The 20,641-nt window shown below is 41.2% G+C and overlaps 1 protein-coding gene across 3 annotated transcripts in view; it reads right to left on the bottom strand.

Moving 5' to 3' along the window:
- Window positions 1–2,964: 2,964 nt before the first annotated feature.
- Window positions 2,965–20,641, bottom strand: part of TSPAN32 (tetraspanin 32) — a 66,164-nt gene continuing 48,487 nt past the window's right edge. The window contains exons 5-8 of one of the 3 annotated variants that reach the window (XM_061613091.1): window positions 12,884–12,985; window positions 8,028–8,120; window positions 5,499–5,582; window positions 2,965–4,494 (exon numbers count right to left, since the gene is read on the bottom strand). In XM_061613091.1, the coding sequence (XP_061469075.1) occupies window positions 4,399–4,494; window positions 5,499–5,582; window positions 8,028–8,120; window positions 12,884–12,985 (375 nt within the window). In that variant the 3' untranslated portion in view covers window positions 2,965–4,398. Of the gene's footprint in view, window positions 4,495–5,498; window positions 5,583–5,657; window positions 5,760–6,219; window positions 6,485–8,027; window positions 8,121–12,883; window positions 12,986–20,641 lie in introns of those variants that run through there. The other 2 variants (XR_009760928.1, XM_061613093.1) reach the window with 2 other exon arrangements.

Here is a 20,641-nt window from a genome sequence, read left to right as displayed (position 1 = left end):
TTAGTCACAGCTCTAGTTGTACTTGTCCTTTGTTCTTCCCCAGTAGCTCAGTGAGTGCCTTTGACCTGGGGGGTCTCATCTTCCAGCACTATCTCGTGTTGCATTTTGGATACTCTGTTCATAGGGTTTTCGTGGTAAGAGCTATTCAGAGGTGGTTTACCATTGCCTTCCTCTGAGTTTGCATGCATCTTAATCTGGTGTCTCAGCTTTGACCATTCTGCCTTGGGTGTCCCTGCTAGGAATCTAGCCTCTTGGTCTAGGCTCCTGATGGCATTGCTCTCAGCTTCCTTGACACTCTCAAACCCCCTCACCATGTTTAGGTGAGCCTCCTAGAGGGGGTCAAAAGCAAGAAGGCTAAATTAAATGTTCTTTACCCAGGCTATCTAAGCAGGTGAGAAGGAATGATCCCATCACTTCAGCAGGACCTAGAAACACCCTCTTTTAGCTAAGATTTCTATCTTAATTTCCAATCAGAGAATTGTTTTTGTCTGAGTGGTATGCTCCAAGCATAAGTGTATCATGCTTAATGACATCACTTGGGCCCGCCTTTGAAATCTCAGGGTTTGGGATGCTTCTGAATTGGCAACCCTATCTCCAGATAAGTCTGGGAAGGCCAGTCAGGATAGGCCGGGATAGAGAGCCGGTCACCCTCCAGATGTTGTTGGACTCTAGCTCCCATCAGCTCTAGCCAGCATGGCCAATGGTCAGGGATTATGAAAGTTGTAGTTCTACAACATTTGGAGGGCCACAGGTGCCTCACCTCCAGTATAAATACTGAGCTAAATGAACCAATGGTCTGAATCACTATGAGGCAGCTTCATATATTCTTAAAATGATGGTTCTTCCCGTGAAGAGGTTGACAGTTCTCAACATAGACATAATATATATATCTTCATTAACTACAAAGCAGATTCTGAGGATTCAGCTGTGGTTTCTCCTCCCCTACCTCTTTCTCAGTCACTTCACTCACCCTACCTTCTTGTCTGCTGTGGAAGAGGAGAGTGAAGAGAGGGTATTTATTTATTTATTTGATTTGTATCCCGCCCTTTCTCCCAGTAGGAGCCCAGGGTAAGAGATTGTTCCCCCTTTAACAGATCTGCATTAATGAAAGACATGAATGCTGGGAAGTGCATTGGCAACTCTATAGCCTGAAGAGTTTAAATCTCATTATAAAATATGTAGAAATACATACACTGAATCATAATGAAGGAAACTGGTTGCTCTGTAATCTTTTGAAAACACATGGAACGATTCATTTTTCACATTTAATGTGCATTTGTTAAAGTATAAATAGCTTTTGTGGAGGATTGAGCAGGGTGAGGACTGTGGTAGGCAAGGAATAGTAGTTTAACTCTTCCCTGCCCAGCACTGATCCTGACAAAAGCCACCACCTTCTACCAGCTGCTATTTGCATTGGGAGGAATTAGGTACTATGGAAGCTTCCACCCAGTGTCCGATAATTGATATATCAGGGGATGAATGAGGAACCGTTTTCAGCTCAGGGCTGCACTTCCGCTGTGCAACTTTCCAGGGGACCACATACCAGTGGTGGGTGGGGCAACGGAAATATCTCTTATCTTTGTACAGTAGGCTATATTCTAGCCATAGAAAAGTCAGACGTTTCAACATGTACAGCTCTCCATCTAGGCAAACAAGATGCATTATTACAGTTCAAGGACACATTCTAGCCAGATGAAAAAACTGGAGGGTATGGAGGAAGGCTAGTGAGGGGTGTGGCCTGGGTGAATTCTGAGGGCCAGATAAAGAGGCTTAGAGGGCTGTATTTAGCTCTTGGGACTGAGGTTCCCCATCCCTGTGCTAGATCAATTGATTGGTCAATTGATCAATCGATTGATTATGGTTGCATCCTGAAAAAAATTGACATACACAGGATAAACAGTTAACACAATTAGAAAACAAATAAGATTCACAGATGATCCAAAAGGGAATAATCACTTACCATCTGCTTCTTAATTTTTATTGAGGTTCGAAAAGAAATTAGCTACAGGTTCAGTAAGAAGAGTAATCAGTTAGTCATTAAGACAGCAGCATTTCAGTGGGTCTTCTACTGAACCATAGTGTTCTTAATATAAGAATTAGTGTCTCTCTGGGTTCCTTATATAAACTGCAATGTAAAATAACATGACCCACAGATTCTAACTCTCCAATTCCACAGTGACAGACTTTATTATGTGCAATCTTCTTAAACTGGCCAGTTAGCAGAGGGCAGGATATTAAAAACAAGTGAGCATAAATGCTCTTCTATATTTGGCCATAGTTAATGTCTGAAAGTATGAAGCTCTGGCAGTTACATAATTTGAAATGTTATTTAAGAATGGTGAAGAGTAAGACTTAGCAGCTGCAAATCTCAGATGGGGAAAAATCTAGGTCTACTTTTCTCTCAATAGAAATAGCATGGAGAGATTCTTTTCAGGATCATGGAGGGGGAATGAAAAGGGTTAAACTTCACTCCCCACCTATCCCTTGCAGTCGCTATTTATATGCAGTAAATGCAACAATACATTTAATGTCACCTCTAGCTTGGTCTTTTATTGGAATGAGATGGTTAAAAGGATCTAAAGCTTCAAGCATATTGTCTTTGATAAAGAAATTACAAGTTTTTCTAATTGTAAAATGTATAGATGATTATTTTATAAAATAATATAAGGGGAGAAATGAGCCATTAAGAAAGACTTGTTGATACAGACTTTTTGTGGGCTAAACTGGTTTTACGGGGTGTATATTATTATATTTACATATTTTCTCACATTTTTTTAGCCTGTCTTCCACCATAGAACCATAGGGTGACATACATGTGGTTCCCAGGCAATGCCCCATCCAAGTACTGACCAGACACAGACCTGCTTAGATTCAGGAATGTGGTGGCTTCATGCACCTTCAGACCACACTTAAGACCCACAGTATCTTATCACTATGCCACAGACTCAGGATGTCTTAGGGAGTTAACTTGCCTTTTTGGCTTGGTGTATACCAGATGTGACTCTTTAAAACATAACAGAAAAACACCAATGGCTTTTGTGTGAATGCAAAACCACACACAAGAAGTGATTTTATTAATACCAAGAGCTACTTGGAAAAGTGACAAAAGGTTAACTAGGGCCAAGCAATCTAGCTCCCATTAGTACATCCAACCTTGGATTTTCATTTCCCTTCAGTCAATTTGGAAATAGTATGCCTTACTATAGCAGCTGGACCAAAATGACAGAATTTTATGGGTAGGTAGGATATTTCAGAAAACCTAGAACAGAACACATCTAATTAACCAAATATATTTTATTTACATAGATTCAAAGTAATATAAAAGGGATGGAATTGGTATGTTTTTTAAAAAAGAATAAAACACATTCCCAGTTTGTGCTGCCCACATACTAAGTGTTAACTGAAGGCCCAGAGTATTACAACATACAGTTACCATTTAAATTCTGCATTTAAGTTCAATCCCCGGCATTTCCAGGTAGGACTAGGAGAGAATCCTGTCTGAAATCCTGGAGAGCTGCTGCCAGTCAACAAAGACGATACTGATCTAGATGGACCAATCGCCTGATTCGATATAAGGTAGCTTCCTATGTTCCTATGAACTTCAGATAGTCATCATGACTAACATGTTCCAGTAGTTTCAACAAGATTTACAGTGCAACCCTATGTATGTTTACTTGGAAGTAAATGATGCTGTATTCAGTGGGGTTTGCTCTCCAATGAGTGTGTTTATGATTGTATCTTTAGTCATGACGACTAAGTTTAGGTGGATTTGAAAGCATAGATTTAATACAACTGAACAGCACTAATTTCTATCACAATTGTGTGTGTGACTGTGTGTATTTAATTCTTCCCCATTTGGAGTATCTTCATTTTTTTAACCCAAGAAAGCATACAAAAATACAAACAGGATCTAATTCAGAACTGGCTATAAAAACTGCTGAAAATAATAATGTAAAGCAAACTGCTGGTTTCTCTCTCCCCCCTGAGTTTTAAAATATTCTTGTTGGTTATTGAACTGAGCCATTTCCATTTCCTTGAGTTTCCTTTTCGCTGGGGTATGTTGTTCTGCTTTGACTAGCTATTTTGGGGGTTCTAAATTATGCCTTTCAGCTGGCAAACACACTTGTGGCTGGGCAACTCCTTGGTTCCTGGTGTATATCTTGCCTTCATGTTTCCACTCAGCACTGCATACCTCTGATGTCCTGGTTGATCATCACTTTCACCAGTCTTTATCTACAGATGCTATCATGTAAGTCCAGTCACATCTGGGATGGCAGATTAGTGAAAAGAAAAATAATAACGGCCACCCAGTCATAGCTGTGACACATGATCCAATTTCTCCTGGTCTCTCTAATAGACTTGCTCTTCTGTCTGGTGCAGAAGTCAAGAGCCAATTTCCTATTGCTTTGCCAAAATGTATTTGCGCTTCCGATCCAAATTGTTCTTAAAGTGGATGGAGTACCAGAGGAACGAAGTTAAGATCATTCCATACACCTAGGGCAGATAAATAAATGAAAGGCAATTTAAAACACAGTTCTCTAAAATCAGTTCATTGATTATAATGGATTGTACCCAACGAAGGAGTTCCATGGGATTTCCCCTCCATCTACTCTCACAGTGCCACTCCCAAATCTGCTCCAGAGGATTGGGGGGAAATCCAGAACTGATTTGGGGCATGTGCAGGGGGTGGAAAGGGAGGGGAAGTTCCACTGCACAAGTGGAAGTCCTTGCGTGAATGGAACAACAGTGTTGGATACAACCCAATATTTCTACACGGCTTTTACGTGTGTTCAAAGCAATTTATATCAGAGTAATAAAAATACAATGAAAACAAACCCAGATCTAAAGGGGACCAGCATATATATCTAAACTACTACACAAATAAGATGGACATCAGTAAAAAGCTTTACCACAAAAAGAGTTGTTCTTGAAACCCTTTAGAAAAGTCAGCAAAGAGGAAGTTTCCTTCATTTCTTCCAGGTTGCACAGTTTTGGAATAATAATCATCAAAAAAAGCTGGCAAAGTCAGGGCTGCATGTACACACCTGTAGGAGCACTGGATTGGCTCCTCCAGTGGGCCCACACAGTCCCGACCTTGCCCCCCCCGGTTTAAGACACCCCTTTTGGCAGGCTCTCTCTAAGGCAGTACTGGCCATACACATATCCCTAAAGCATGAGAACCCTGTTGGCAATGAAATCTAAACCACAGATGACTTATTTCCAGTGAAATAACTGGAAGGTTATTTATTTATTTATTTATTTATTTATTAAATGATTTATATCCCGCCCTTCCTCCCGGCAGGAGCCCAGGTTAGGTTCCCATCCAGTAATTAAGCTCTTTCTGTCCCTGTGACTTATCATAAAAGGTTTCTGTTGTTTGCTAAGCAAAATGCTGCAACTTTTGCAAAACTGTGCTGCCACCCATAAAGCTGGATTTCCACCTGCACTTCAGCTGATTCAGAAAAACGGGATGATACTAGAGAACACAAATGAGTTACCATGAAGAAAACTGTGACAGTCATTAATAGGGAGACAAAACTCATGTGTTTTTTCAGGAAATGTTGAATCTCTTGGAGGCAATCCTGCAACATAAGAGAAAATAGCTTTGAGGACAATAAGATTTTAATAAATAAAGTTGTAGCCCTATGCACACTTACTTGGGAGTAAGTCAAATTGAAACACAGTGGCTCCGTATTTTCTACTCCAATGTCATCAACTTCTCACAGAGTCAGAGAGAGTATGCCACCAAATACATGCTGCTGGAGAGATAAACAGTGGGAAAGGGTTCTCATGTCTTGCGACCTTTTCAGAGGCATCTGGTTGGCAACTGTGGAAGCTGGGATTTTGGACTAGATGGACTGATCAGCAGGGCTCTTATGTCACAAATGCAGTGCTGTGTCCCCCAATATACCTGAAAGATAATCTCGCCCCCTACATACTCAAATCGATCACTGCATTCTGTAGGAGAGGGCCTCCTGCAGATACCATCTTATCAGGAGGTCCATTTTATATGATATAAGAATCGGTCCTTTAGGTATGGTGGCGGCTACCATTTAGAGTTCCCTCTCATTAGACAGAGATAGTCTCTGTTGTCCTTTTGGTGCCCACAGAAGACCTTCCTCTTTTAAAAAAGCCTTTTAAGTGGAGATATTTATCTCAGTCTGCATCTTTGTTGGACTTGTTTTTAGATGTTTTAATTGTTTTATTGTTTGTGTGCTTGCCACCTGGGCTCCTTTGGGAGGAAGGATGGGATATACATTTAATAAATAAACAAATAAATCATCTTAAAATGCCCATACCAGCCGGTGTGGTGTAGTGGATAGGATGTTGGACTGGGAGGGACCTGGAAGATCAGAGTTCAAGTTCTCACTCAGCCAAGAAGCTCCCTGAGTAACCTTCGGCTAGTCACTGTCCAAACCTACTTCACAGAGTTGTCATGAGGATGGAATGGGAGGATGGAGAGCCTTGTATGCCACCTGGGGCTCTTTGGAGGAAAGGTGGGATATAAATGTTATAAATATTATTATTGTTATTGTGTGCTACCTTATTCCTGTTGAAAAGGAATTGTTCCATAAACTGAAAGGGTCCAAAGCAATCATCTTGTTTAACCTCTAGCTCAGATGATGTATTCTGTTAAGACTGGGAGTTGAAAGAATAAAGTAACTTAAGGTTTATTGCTACAAAGAAATACAATCATACATGCTGTTGCAACCATTGTGAAGCCATGAGGCTTGCACTCACAGGTGCTATCTCTTACTGACAAGACAGGAAGGGAAGGGAGGAAATAAAGCTGAGAAAAACAAAATAGCTTAAAGAGGGAATCAGTGAGGGAAAAATAGCCTGCCTTTCTATTGCCCCCCCACTGGTTCACCTTTTTTGTTACATGCATTGGTGCTTTACTCCCAACAGTATCCTTCTGTTTCCAGCAAGCCAATATGCACAATGTCTGGACTACAAGTGTGTCATAAGGAGAAAGCAGGTATAACACAGAATGATACCTGCCGAGCAAAGGGGTCCCAGACAAGTCATACTCCTGCTATGAACCTACCCGTCCACTTCGTTCAGTATCTAAGGCCCTCCTCCGGGTACCAACTCATCAAGATGCCCGGAGGATTACTACTAGATCTAGGGCCTTTTCTGTGGTGGCCCCCAAATTGTGGAACAGCTTACCAGAGGAGATACGCCTGGCGCCTACGGTATTTTCTTTTAGGCGCCAGGTTAAGACCTGGCTATACTCCCAGGCATTTTAATGTTTAATGTTAATGTTTAATGTTAATTGTTCATCTTAATGTTTTAAATTTTCTTGTTATTTGAAATGGATTTTATTGTAACATTGTATTTTAACTCTGTTTTGTACACCGCCCAGAGAGCTACTTGCTATGGGCGGTTTAAAAATGAAATGAAATAAAATAAAAAATAAATAAATAAAATAAGCAAAGCCAAATGCAAACTTTCTTCTTCCAAGGGGAGAGGGTTGTTATATCACTATAACGCCTGACAGTGCACCACAAAGTAGGAGCAAGTTGTAGCACATTCTGGCTGGGACTGATGGGTGTTGTAGTCCAAACCATCTGGAGGACACCTGGCTGGAAAAAGCTGCTTTAAAACAGATGTGGAAAACCTGTGACCCTCCAGATGTTGTTCGACTATAACTCACATTATCCCTGATCAGTGGCCATGCTGGTTAGGGATGATGGGAGTTGGAGTCCAACAACATCTAAAGGGTCACAAGTTCCTCATTCTTTGCTTTAAAGGCTCACTGCCTCATGTCAGGAAAACTCTTGGTGCCACAGTGACAAGGTCAGTCTTACCAATGTCTCAGCTGGGGGAGAAGCTGCCTGGTAAGAACCTGTGTGATTGGCCTTGTCCACATGGTGCCAGGCCCATCACTGTTACCTTAGCAGCATCATGGAATGAAGCCAGGTCCCCATGCAGTTGTATAAAAAGCACCATACTGGCAAAAAACAAAAACAGCACCATACCGGCAAAAGTGAAAGGTGTGGCCTCCCAGCACTACATTTTATTACCTTTTCAGTTGTCCCCACAATTTCTGATTGGCAGATCTGTTTTTCAAAACTGCTTGCTTCTCCAAAGGCTGGCTTCTTCCCACAACAGAGAAACTGAAAGAACAATAAAAACACTTGCATCATTGCTCATTTTTTCAAACATAAGCCTCATAGGAGAGTTTTTATTGTTGATGCTGTTTGGTTGTATGGTACAGATAAACTGCAGAGGCTTTGCCTTGTCGCCCTTAAACTCTGGATTATTAAGCTAATTTAAACAGGGAGCAGAGTATTTTATAACTGCAGTGGTTGGTATAGCAGCAGCTGATAGTCAGACTGAAAAGTAAAGATACCCTCCTCATTCATAATATCATCTGGTGAAATGCTGCTGCTTTGCTTCCTACTTGCAGGGCCAGAGCTCAATGGTAGAGTATCTGCTTTGCACGCAGATGGTCCCAGGTTCAATTCCCGGCATCTCCAGGTAGGTCTGGGAGAGACACTCTGCCTGAAACCTTGAAGAACTACTGCCAGTCAGGGTAAACAGTACTGAGTGAGATGGACCTTTCGTCTGACTCAGTATAAGCAGCTTCTTATGTACCTCTTAAATCTTGCATTTTAAAAACTGCTACTGGTTTTGGTTCCCAGTGACAAACAGAAGTAATCAGTCCTTCATTCTCCGCCTATATTTTCCATGCATAAATATTATGCATCTAAATAAAAATAATACATAAAGATGTATAATAAAATATACCCAGAGGGCTACGTTCCATTGCATTGTTGGTTGTGTTGCATGGAAAATTGTTATGTACCTTCAAGTCAATTTCAACATATAGGGTCACCATAAGTCGAAATCAACTTGAAGGCACATAACAATTTTCCATGCAACACAACCAACAATGCAATGGAAAGTAGCCCTCTGGGTATATTTTATTATACGTCTTTATGTACTGTTTTTATTTAGATGCATTATATATAGCTGTAAGTGGTGTGGGAGTGTGGGGGAGGGCTTGGTTCATGTGATGCAGATTCTGTGCCTGGTAAATGCTTAAAGGAGTTAGTGGAAGCATAAATATTGTGCAACAGGGCAATGATGTCATTGGAAAGCACAAGCTGCTAAAAGCTTCATGCAGCACTGTTTAAGCCACGTGGAGCCTCCTTGCCTGCCACTTTGTGGCATAAATTGGGAAGTACAGTACACATCCCTGCCAGGGCCTCATTGCGTATATACAAGCATGCATTTTATAACAACTAGAGGCAAACATTCCCTTTATGTCTGTTCAAAAGTGGTGATAGCTGACACATGACTGCTATAGAGGCCACATCAAAACCTGTCCTCACTTCTGGGCTTGTGAAAGGACAGTCTTCTGGGTGGCTTTTTTTATTGAACCAATCTGGTTCCTCAGAACTTGTAGCCCTTCTTATACCGAACTATCTGAAAAGGGGGAAAAAGAAACGGAAAAAAAGGAAAGAAGGGAAAAAAGATGATCTCTCTGAGAATGTAACAACTTTACTTAACCTAAAATACTGTTCTATGCATCTGGTTGTGAATTTACATTTACAATAACATTAAATCTCATATATTGGCCACAGCATTTTACATGGTACCTGTTACCTATGACCATATAATATTTCAGGCGCAAAAGAGTACAGCATAATAGAGCTCTTTGCGTAGTCTCCAGTTTTAAAAAACTAGGGCACTCCTAGGGTGAACAGATGCAGTCATTTCAGGTTCCTCTGGGAATTTCACACGCACATCTTATGATATCCTAGTACTATCAAAGTGCTGAAATTCTCTTCTATGTGACTCTTTAAGGGTACATGAAGCTTGACTTGCATGGCATTTGGTCACACTAAAAACTGTGGTGATCAAATATAAAACAAACAAGAACAAAAAGCTCTTGCTTGGTGCCCGATTATTCTCTCCTGGGCACAAAAATAAATTCTTTATAGTATCTTTATAGTATGGTCATTATGTCTGGTTGGTTAACTTGATCAGTTTTGGCTCAAGAAAGCCAAGCATGTCTTCTGCTGTTAGGACTGCAATCCTATATACACTTCTCTGGGAGTAAACCCCTTTGAGCTCATGGCGGGGGGGTATGTCTGAGTAGACATGCATAAGATTGTGCTGTAGGAAGGACAGTGTTTTCTTGACTAATCTGGCTCCATAGGTCTTTGTCTGATAATTGCTAGCAGAGAGACAGAGCGAATTTATAGTCTTTGTTGGGAATGTACTTTTGAAAAAAAAGACCTCGATCAATAGCAACACAAAATATGGCTTTGAATTCTGTGTGGATTAGTGTAGAAAGAAGGGAGGAGTCCATATAGCAACTGAGCACATGTTGATTTCCGCCTGTGGCTCCAATCAGATCTTTATCAAAAACAGCTCCCACAGTGCAAGGAATCTGGTATTTCCTTTATGCAGCTATCTGGAGAGGACTCACATACCTCTCTTTCTCTTTCTCCAACAAACATTCCCTCAGCAGTGCTGTCTCTTGCACATATCCACATGGCTGCTATTTCTTTCACGGCTCATTACTGCTCCAGATGGAAACATCCTGGGTGGCTTGCCCTCCAAATTTCCACCCCCTTATGGAAAGTTAACTCTTCTTCCGCTCTGCTCCCCCTTCTTAGGGCAGCTTCATTGGATCATCCCTGGAAGTGTAGCCTTCTCTATTTTGGAAATCGGTCAGCTAGATAGCATAAGCAGCAGTATAGGAAAAAATAGGGATCCAGGTGCTAACGACTGAGGGTGAGGGGCAAACTAGACATGGGTAGATTGGCATAACATAGCTGGCTTTTGGTTTTGTTTAACAGATTGCTGGCAAGGGACGGGGCAGGGCAAGGGATGAGTGCAAAATTGCCACTGTGGTGTGTGTGTGTGGGAAGGTAGGCTTTATCCCTTTGGCTCCACCAGTGGGAGCTTTCCTATCATTGTGAATAGCAGGTGTGTCTGTGTGTGTGATTCCAGTCAGGACTACAGCTGGATCAATAGGTTCATGCCTCCCCTTCTCTCCCCATGCCATAGTCTGGCTCCCGTATTCCTTGCTGGCTATTTGTTAAATGAAAAACAGCTGTGCAACACCAAACAATGTGGTACATGTCATGTCCAGTATGGCCCTGAGCAGGATCAAGGTCAAGACGGTGCCCCCCCTCCATTCCATGTACAGAAGCCAAGTGGACTATAACTCCCATCAGCCCCAACCAACACATGCTACAGCTTGATTCTCCTTTGTGGTGCATTAGCAGGAGTTGTAGTGATAGCAAAACCCTCTCCCCTTGGAAGACTGTAATTTTCAGCACTGGTGAAAGGATAGCATCCTCACCTGTAGTGGTTCAGAGGGCAGCAGACTAGCTTAGTAGGCACAGGGCAGGTCATTTGGCACACACAGAAGGGAACGACTGGTGGGCCCAGGAGGAACAGATGGGCAACTGCCACTGCTATCTTTAGCAAATGCCACCTATTGCCTTAATCTGGCTAGTGGTTGGGCCAGCCTTGGCCCTGACTGAATGAGCAACCAAAACTTAATTTGAGTTTGCTATGTGACTTACTGTCGCAAGAAGGTCAGACTTCATTAATAACAAACAACCCAATACATATGGGGAATGATAGAATGAAGCCCACCCATATTTAGAGTGTGCCATGATTCATCACATAATATCAGTGTAGGCAGCCAAAGTAAAAATCTCACAATTCACCAGGATGCTTTTGAAGCTTAGCATAATGGGAGCGTTTCCCTCTCATTGGTCTTGCCACTTGGTAATGTATTTCCCCTGGCAAACCATTGTGAAGAACTAAAAGACATGTACCCAAGTTAAAAATAGGGGCACTCTCTTTTCTAAGGTGTAAAGGGCATGATCCAGTAAAAGTTAAAGCACTTGGAAAGAGACATATGCCAGGTGCCAAGATTATTGTCCTTTTGCACCAAGCAAAAATATTTTTATTCTTACAGGTTTTTTAAATTTATTGTTAGTCATTTTTTCTAACATTTTGTTATATTTTTATATGTTTTCTTGTTTTTATAAATCCCCCTTTCAAGGGCAGTATATAATTTTTTCAAATAATAAATAAAATAAAAATCCTGCTGGTTTTAATGGGAGTTAACATGATCAACTATCTCTTGCAAGGAGAGACTTAAGGGGACTTAAGTGAGCTTATAGTTGGCAAGATGGGGTCAAAACATTTGTTATGGGTTTGGGGTTGAGGTGGATGATTTCTATGAGTCTCCTTCTAGCCTCTGATTTGGAACCCTGCACTTGGAGCTGAGAAATCTGCTCTGCTGACCACATCTCCCTTTGTTAGTCTAATAGAGTGGCCAGGTGAGTTAATGGGCCTATCAAGTGCCCATTAACTGGCAAATGAGCCAAGGAGATCCTATTGTTGTTGAAACTCTTCAGGAGAGCCCCCCCTTCCTGAGGCCAAGGAGAGGCTGTGTTTTTAGTAGAGTCTGAGGAAAGGCTGGGAACTGGAGGCAGGCAGAGAGGCTGGCTCTCTGCACCATGACTTTAGGGTGCCTCCTACAATCCTGATGGAAAACACAAGATATATTGGACTGCTGATGCTTTGAACCCCTCCATCTTAGGCTCATGTTGGAATGTGTGTAAATAAACAAACTATATATCATAAAGACACAACAGTCTTCGCTGACCTTCTTTCCAAGGAAACCAAGCCCCTGGGTAAGTGCAGGGACCCTGGAAATCTCTCACCACTTGGAGATTGGGGTGGCATGCAACACATTATTTGTAGACTAACCAGAAATGAAAATACATCCTGCTGAATAAAACATTAAATTATTTCTGAATCAGGTTCTCAGTCCTAGAAACTAGTATCTTTGAGAATTGTCTAGACTAGGAGTTGAGACCAAAATATGTGAGCAGATCACCATTTTGTGGATGGCATGTAGCTCCTGTCTTCTTGTATTGGAAGAGTTGCTTCTCACATCTTCATACACAAAATCATACACATCCATCATGGTATCTTCAACCTATAAGGATGACATGCACATATGAAGGGCTTGTATATGCAAACCATTCTTTAGGGGATGATCTCATAAACAGACAATCATGCTGGGTTTGCCATAATTATTCAGGAGTAAAAAAAAGTGCACAACATAGTGTAAGGGACAAAACTCAGTTTCCTGAGAATAAGAATTTTCTTTTTCTTTTTCTAGTTTCTAGCCCTTATGGGCTGCAAAAATAGGTTTAGAAGTGTATGGACAATTCCAGCTAAAATCTCAGAAACCTGAGAGGTGGCTGAATAAGATTTTAAGTAGTTGGGAGTGGAACTTCGCAGCTCCTTGTCCCACCCCATGACTAGCAATCCTGAACACATTATACAGTCTCAGAGATACCGGCTCCATTGGCAAAATAACAACAACAACAACAATACTGCAGAAGGATTGCCTAGGCAAAGAATTGTAATGCATTTGGTGCATAATGCAAACAGCCCTGCTCATAACTCTTGACTGGATAAATACAGCAACAGAGATAAAGTTACAGAGATTTAAAAAAAAAATGTCCCAAAGGCCACTGATACCACCCTGGGCAAGTTTGCCAATGATATAGCTGAAATTAATATTCACTCCTGATGAGAATTCAACACAGGAATTGCAGTCTTATTGGGAAAAACAAATATTCATTCACGTACACAAATCTATGAGATTGATTTAGAAACGAAAAGAGCAGGATTTAATTTGGCTTTACTAGAAAAAGGAATTCATAGGAACCTTCAAATATATTTCAGTATTGGTCAAAACATGAGTTCTTGCCACAAGCACTCTGAGAAGAGTTAATGGATCCTCATCATTATATAGAACTGACATTGCTGATTCTTCTAAAATTTGGAATATAAATGTTTCCAAGAAGTAAGGCAAGAGTCTGACGAGCGTAGTTAAGCAATTCCTATTACATTGCTTAATTATGGGATATGCGGCTATCACGCGGAAGAGTCACCCCATCACCATCAAATTCCTTTAAAATATATCACCCAGCAATGAAATTAATACAAAAGACTGCCATTATAGTCCAAGTGCATTATAGTCCAACAGCATTTCTTCTCAAACTGTTTTAATGTCTCCAAAACTGTGATGGGGCTTTGTAGCCAAGTATTATTTTTGGTTGCCACTGTCACACTGCTTTCCTCAAGGACTATCACAACCCAGCCCTGTTTTAACTATAAGATTGAGTAGCACTGGTGCATAGGCTTCTCAGCATGGGCCGCTCTCTCATTTACTGATGCCCTGGCCACACTATCTTGCCCTGTTCCAGTATGAAGGACTTCTGGTTTTACATAACTGGATCACTACCCCAACACTTTTGGAACTACAATGCCAGGAAACCCCCCCCCATGCCAAACAACCAAGCAGAATTTCTCAGTGCATGTTTGGTCTCTGTCCCCAGATCTTATGATCAGCTGTATATTAGTACATGAAGGCTGAATTGGAGTGGTATTTTCATCAGACAGGGATGAGGAAATGGATCTTCCATCTGCTCCAGAAACAAATTTATGGTTGCTATTAATGAGCTGGTGACTATCTTTGTGAATCCCTACACATTTTGCTGACTGTAGCTTCTATCAATGAATGGTATAAGGAGGTCTGGGAATATGCTACAATGGCAGAAATAACTCATTATCCTAAAAGTAAAAAAAGATAACAGAGACAACATACTTTAATGAAGAAATTAATAAATGTTATTCAGTGTGTCAGGATCAGAAAGTATATATTGAATTTAAATTATGGATTTACAGTATTTTGAATGTAAATACCAGTGATAGCTTTGTTGTTGATTGGCAATATAGTGCCTTTTTGATTTGGTCTATAGCTCATTTTGTTGTCATGTATCTCTCTCTCTGTATATATTCATATAACAACAAATAATAAATAAATAAACATTGACTGTTGTTTTGTGAAAGACAGACAACAATAATGACATAGACTGATGGAATGGTGGTAAAGTGAAGAGAGCATAAAGGTGAACACAGATGGCCATTTACTAAGTGGCAAATTACCATGGTGTGCATTTAACCAGTCACTGAGGAGGAGCCGTATCTCCATAGGAGAGCCTGTGCTGTCTGCATGCAGAAAGTCCTAGGTTCATATCCCAACATCTCCAGTTACAAGGATCAGATATCAGGTGATGTGAAATACCTCTGTGCCTGACACCCAGCAGAGCTTCTGCCAGTCAGAGAAAGCAATATTGGGCAAGATGGACAAATCAGCTGACCTATCTGGAAAGGCAGCTTCCTCTGTTCCTATTTGGTAAGCCCATCTGTATTGTTGTGCTAGATGGCAAAGAGAAGTTTACCACACACCCAACTAGATAAAACATTTGTGGAAGTGGAAATATTATTATCACTGCTTGGTAGGGTGTGGTAGACAACTAGATCACCCAGCATGGTTACATTCATCCTCATAATCAAATCTTAAATGTTTTCTGAAGGATGTAAAGCTCTGGAGCTTTTGGGAAATTTGAATCATCGTCTAGCAGTCAGAAAAAGACAATAGATCTTGACTTTATGAGGAAATTGGAGGTGGGGCCCGCGTATTTTATTCCTTTCCTCTTCCCTTTTCTTTCATATTGATCTGTGTGGGCCTGAGGGCAAATCATAGCTTCTTAGAACACAAAAATCAATAATGCAGAGAACAGAACCGAAGGAAGCTGTAGGGGTGTTAGCTGAGAAGGCTGACTGAAGTCACATGATGTTTTTACTGTTTTCAGCAGGCTTCTTGCATCAACTCTGGCTGTTCAAACTGCAGTTCCACCTCTCTTCAAGATTTCCTATTAGGACTTTAATAAGGATCTGATGTAGAAAATCAGATTGAAAAGTATGCCACATATTTATTGCCCTGCAGAGATTTAGCTCACAACACAAATAGTCATGTACTAAAAATTCAGCAGCAGTTTTGCCTAGGTAAAATCATCTTTGGGAGAAGATAATTCTGAGCAGAGAAGGTGGGACGGGGGGTGGGGAGATCCTCAACCCTTTCCATACCCACCACATGCGGCACCCATAGATATTAGCTTCCCATGTTCTTGGTTTGGTGCTTGTATGCAGAACTGAATGGATGAGTCATCACATTCATTGTTAACCAGTTGCTTACTTCTTTGCACAATCATAGCAGTACAACTCTTGCTGGAAGACAGAGGTGTAGTCATCCAGGGATGCGGGGGCCTGTAGACTTGTTACCTTTTTGAGAGCAGGATCTCAGCCAGGTCCCTATGTATGAGCCAATTAGCATGAAAACAGATCATGTTAGCCACTGAGAAGAGTCCTTCCATGCTGACTGGAGCAAATCAGAATGAAAGGAAGTGAGCCAGCCACTCAGAAGACTCTCCTCAGTAGCTAACACACAACCTCTCCTTTCATGCCGATTGGCTTGTGAGACGACAGGGAGAGCAAGGGAGACAATGGAAAGTGGAAAAGGGGGCATGGCTGTGAGGGGTGTGTGGCATGACTATCATGAAGGGATCCTGCACTTCTGAATTTGCCACTACACAACTGCTGGAATGCCTGCACTGTTGAGCTTCCTGTTGTCTGCAATGCAGATGGACAGGGACCGGTGAGCAAAATCTGGATGTGATGGATCTACATGATGCCTTTCCTTTGGTCTCTAGCTGCATACACACCATACATTTAAAGCACGTTATTTCCCCAAAAGAATCTTGGGAGCTGTTAAGAGTGCTGGGAATTGTAGCTCTATGAGGGGTAAACAACAGTTCCCAGGATTCTTTGGGAGAATCAAATCAAACAATTTATTCGACCATGTGGTCAGTAAGACATATTGAAAGTTAAACGTAACAGTTATACATTGATAACAATTTTAGTAAAACCCGTGAAGTAAAGTTTTTTTAAAATACAAATCAGTTAAAATAATGCAGATAAATTATATTTCATAGTATTATTCATCCTGTTAAAACATATATTCAGCTAGGAGAGCTTTTTAAAATATTGGATCTAAGTTTTTGAACAGCAGCACTATATTTTGCAACTTGAGTTGTTATAGTGGAAGATGTGTCATCTGGAAGATATTGCAACCAAAGGTATTCAGATTTTTGTTGAGATGCAGATAGAAGGGGAATAATCAGTTGATGCCTTAAAGAGTTATAAAAGCGGCAATAAAAAAGTACATGTATATTATTTTCAGGTACATCTTCCCCACAAGGACATACTCGATTTTTATATGGAGTTTTAGTGAACCTGCTCTCCATGACAGCCGAAGGTAAAACATCCAATCTAATCTGGGACAAAGCTTTACAGTATTTGGGTATTTCTAATTTTAATAGATATCGCATTGGGGTAAAAAATGCAGAGTTGTGTCTTTGGTTTTTGATTAATAGCAAATGTTGTTGGTGATCAATATCTTTCAAGCGTTGGCGTATGTTACTTATAGCTGATTGAAATCCCATGGTGAAGATAAATTGGGGTGAAAAGCCTATCGTTGTAAGTTTATTCACCACGAGATCCGCCCATAAGGATTTAAAATTATCGTTTAGAATATCTGGAGCAAAACCAGTGGGATTAAAGTTAAGCTTTAGCCAAACATTGATTCTTGAAAGCCATATTCTGGTTTCAATTGATTGTGCTCCAGCTTCCAATCTGAGAATATTGTTGGAAACACATGTTGGAATTCCCATTATCGATCTCAAGAAAGTGGTCTGAATCGTTTCAAACTCTTTAAAGTTGAGATTCTTATTTACCTGAGAGCCATAAATTAATTGTGCTATTATTTTAGCATTAAAAATTTTAATGGCCGGTAAAAAGGATTGTCCGCCAGTGGAGAAATAGAAAGCAAGTAATGCTTTCATCGTTCTCTTAGCATTGGAAATCATAAGTTTGTTATGCATGTGACAGTTACCTGACATTTGTATGACATATCCCAAGTATTTAAAGGAGTTGGGAGAAACAATGTGCTTTAAATATATGGTGATGTAGACATCATAGATTTAGGTGCAGCCTAAATCTTTTGCCCTCATGGTTTCTGTTTTGACTATCTTGCCACCGTTTTCTGTGCTGAGGACATTCCTTCAAGGGACCATGTTCAATCTTGTCTCCATCTTTTAAAGAGCCCTACCATTCAAGAAACCATACCTCTTCAGGAGCTGAATATAAAACAAACACTGAAGCAGAGATACCCAATGTGGTGCCCTCCAGAGATGTTGCTGGATGACAACCCCCATTGGGAGGTATTCAACTAACTTTTTGCACTAGCGCTAGAGTTAGCACTAGCACAATGGGGTTCCTGCTGTCCTCCCTCTGCATGGGCCTCGCTCTGTACCCAGATCTGCTCTGAAAGGTTGGGGGAAACCCCATAATAGATTTCAGGAGTGTGGGGGGAAGAGAGGGGAAGATTGTTCCATTGTGTAAGGAAAACTCCTTGTGCTGATGAAACAATTTACTTAGCTCTACATTGAATGCAACCCATTATTTCTGATGATTGGCCTTGCTGGTCAGTTATCCTTGACCACTGGCCATGTTGTTGGACTATAACTTGCATTAACCCTGACAATTAGTCATGCTGGCTAGAGCCTATAGGAGTTGAAGTCCAAAAAAACTGGAGGGCACCATGTTGGCTACCTCTGCATTGAAGTAAGATTGTTTTATTTTGTCCGTAATCACTTTATTATGAATAATTTTCACGTGTCACATACATAAAGCGGTTTTCAATTGAGTCAACAGGGGATAAGAAAAAATAGGAGCCAGGAAGCCATTTTGTTACAAGTCTAGCTTCTGTGGTAGTGACTTCATAATAGTAATTGTGGAACAGAATTTCCTCAGCATGTATATTGCTTCACATGACTCTGTGAGCAAACAGCTGACAATTGCACTCCTATTGAACGATCTGTTGGTCCTGACATGTGGTGTACCTATAATCATCCCAGGGTGAAGAGTTGATGGTGATAGGCAAAAAATCAGTAACACAGCAGGGGTTGTTAGAAAGACAGGGAAATTAGCCATGTGCTCATAAAAGGGCAGATGGAGAATGAGGCAAAAAACCCAAAAGCCAACTGCAATAAAAATACTGCCTCTAAAACCATTCTAGTACATAAACTAACGCTGCATCTACGGATCAATTGGGGCCTTGATATAGAGGAAAGGGAGCTAGCTCTTTGCCCTGCAGTGATTCCCAAACCTAAATCATCTGCCTGAAGCTGCAATTAGTTGTGAAAAAGGAAAATGTATAGGTACAAAAATTATGCTTGTGCATTTTCCCCATCACAGCAAATAGCAACTTCCTTATTTTTAAGTCCGCAAAACAGTATCTATAAGGGGAAAGCCTTCACTTCCCTCTCCCTGTGCCACAATATTCATTTTGATTTCCCCTTTCCCTTCATGGCTGTTACCTGGGGAAAAAAAATCAAAAGATGGATATACATTCATGCATGTCCGTTGTAACATGTAGTTTGGCCTAATATTTATTCAGGAGCCTTCAGTGAGGGAACTGTTGACAGCTTTTTGGAATTTCAAATATATAAATTTCTTCCAGATTACCCCATCCCCATGCTTGCTGACACTCTCAAAGAAGTCCCAAAAAGCTTTTTATTTATTTATTTATTTATTGTATTTATATACCACCCCATAGCCGAAGCTCTCTGGGTGGTTTACAGTAACTAAAAACATTAAAACAAACATAGAAATTTAAAACACATCTTTTAAAAACAATTTAACACACAATTTTAAAATTTAAAACAATAAAATGGCTAAAATGCCTGGGAGAAGAGGAAAGTCTTGACATGGCGCCGAAAAGATAACAGTGATGGCGCCAGGCGCACCTTGTCGCACAGATCATTCCATAATTTGGGGGCCACCACTGAGAAGGCCCTCTCCCTTGTTGCCAGACTCCCAGCTTCCCTTGGAGTAGGCACCTAGAGGAGGGCCTTGGATGTTCAGCATAGTGTACGGGTGGGTTTGTATCGGGAGAGACGTTCCATCAGATATTGTGGTCCCAAGCCGTGTAAGGCTTTATAGGTTAAAACCAGCACCTTGAATTGAGCTTGCAAACATACAGGCAGCCAACGCAAGTGGGCCAGAATTGGTTTTATATGTTCGGACCGTCTGGTTCCTGTTACCAATCTGGCCGCTGCATTTTGCACAAGCTGCAGTTTCTGAACCACCTTCAAAGGCAGCCCCACGTAGAGTGCATTGCAGTAATCTAACTTGGAGGTTACCAGAGCATGGACAACTGAAGCAAGGTTATCCCTGTCCAGATAGGGGCTAAGCTGGGCCACCAACCGAAGTTGGTAGAAGGCACTCCGTGGCACCGAGGCTGAGCCTCAAGTGACAGAGATGGTTCTAGGAGAACCCCCAAGCTACGAACCTGCTCCTTCAAGGGGAGTGCAACCCCATCCAGGACAGGTTGGACATCCACCATCTGGTCAGAAGAACCATCCACTAGCAGCATCTCAGTCTTGTCTGGATTGAGCCACAGTTTATTAGCCCTCATCCAGTCCATTGTTGCAGCCAGGCACTGGTTCAGCACATTGACAGCCTCACCTGAACAAGATGAAAAGGAGAAATAGAGCTGTGTGTCATCAGCATACTGATGGCAACGTACGCCAAAGCTCCGGATGACAGCACCCAACGGTTTCATGTAGATGTTGAACAGCATGGGGGACAGAACTGACCCCTGCGGAACCCCATA

Source organism: Rhineura floridana, chromosome 2 (genome assembly GCF_030035675.1).
Source record: "Rhineura floridana isolate rRhiFlo1 chromosome 2, rRhiFlo1.hap2, whole genome shotgun sequence".
Taxonomy (NCBI): Eukaryota; Metazoa; Chordata; class Lepidosauria; order Squamata; family Rhineuridae; genus Rhineura; species Rhineura floridana.
Note: the sequence above shows the minus strand (reverse complement) of the source record. Positions and strands in the feature narration are given on the sequence as shown.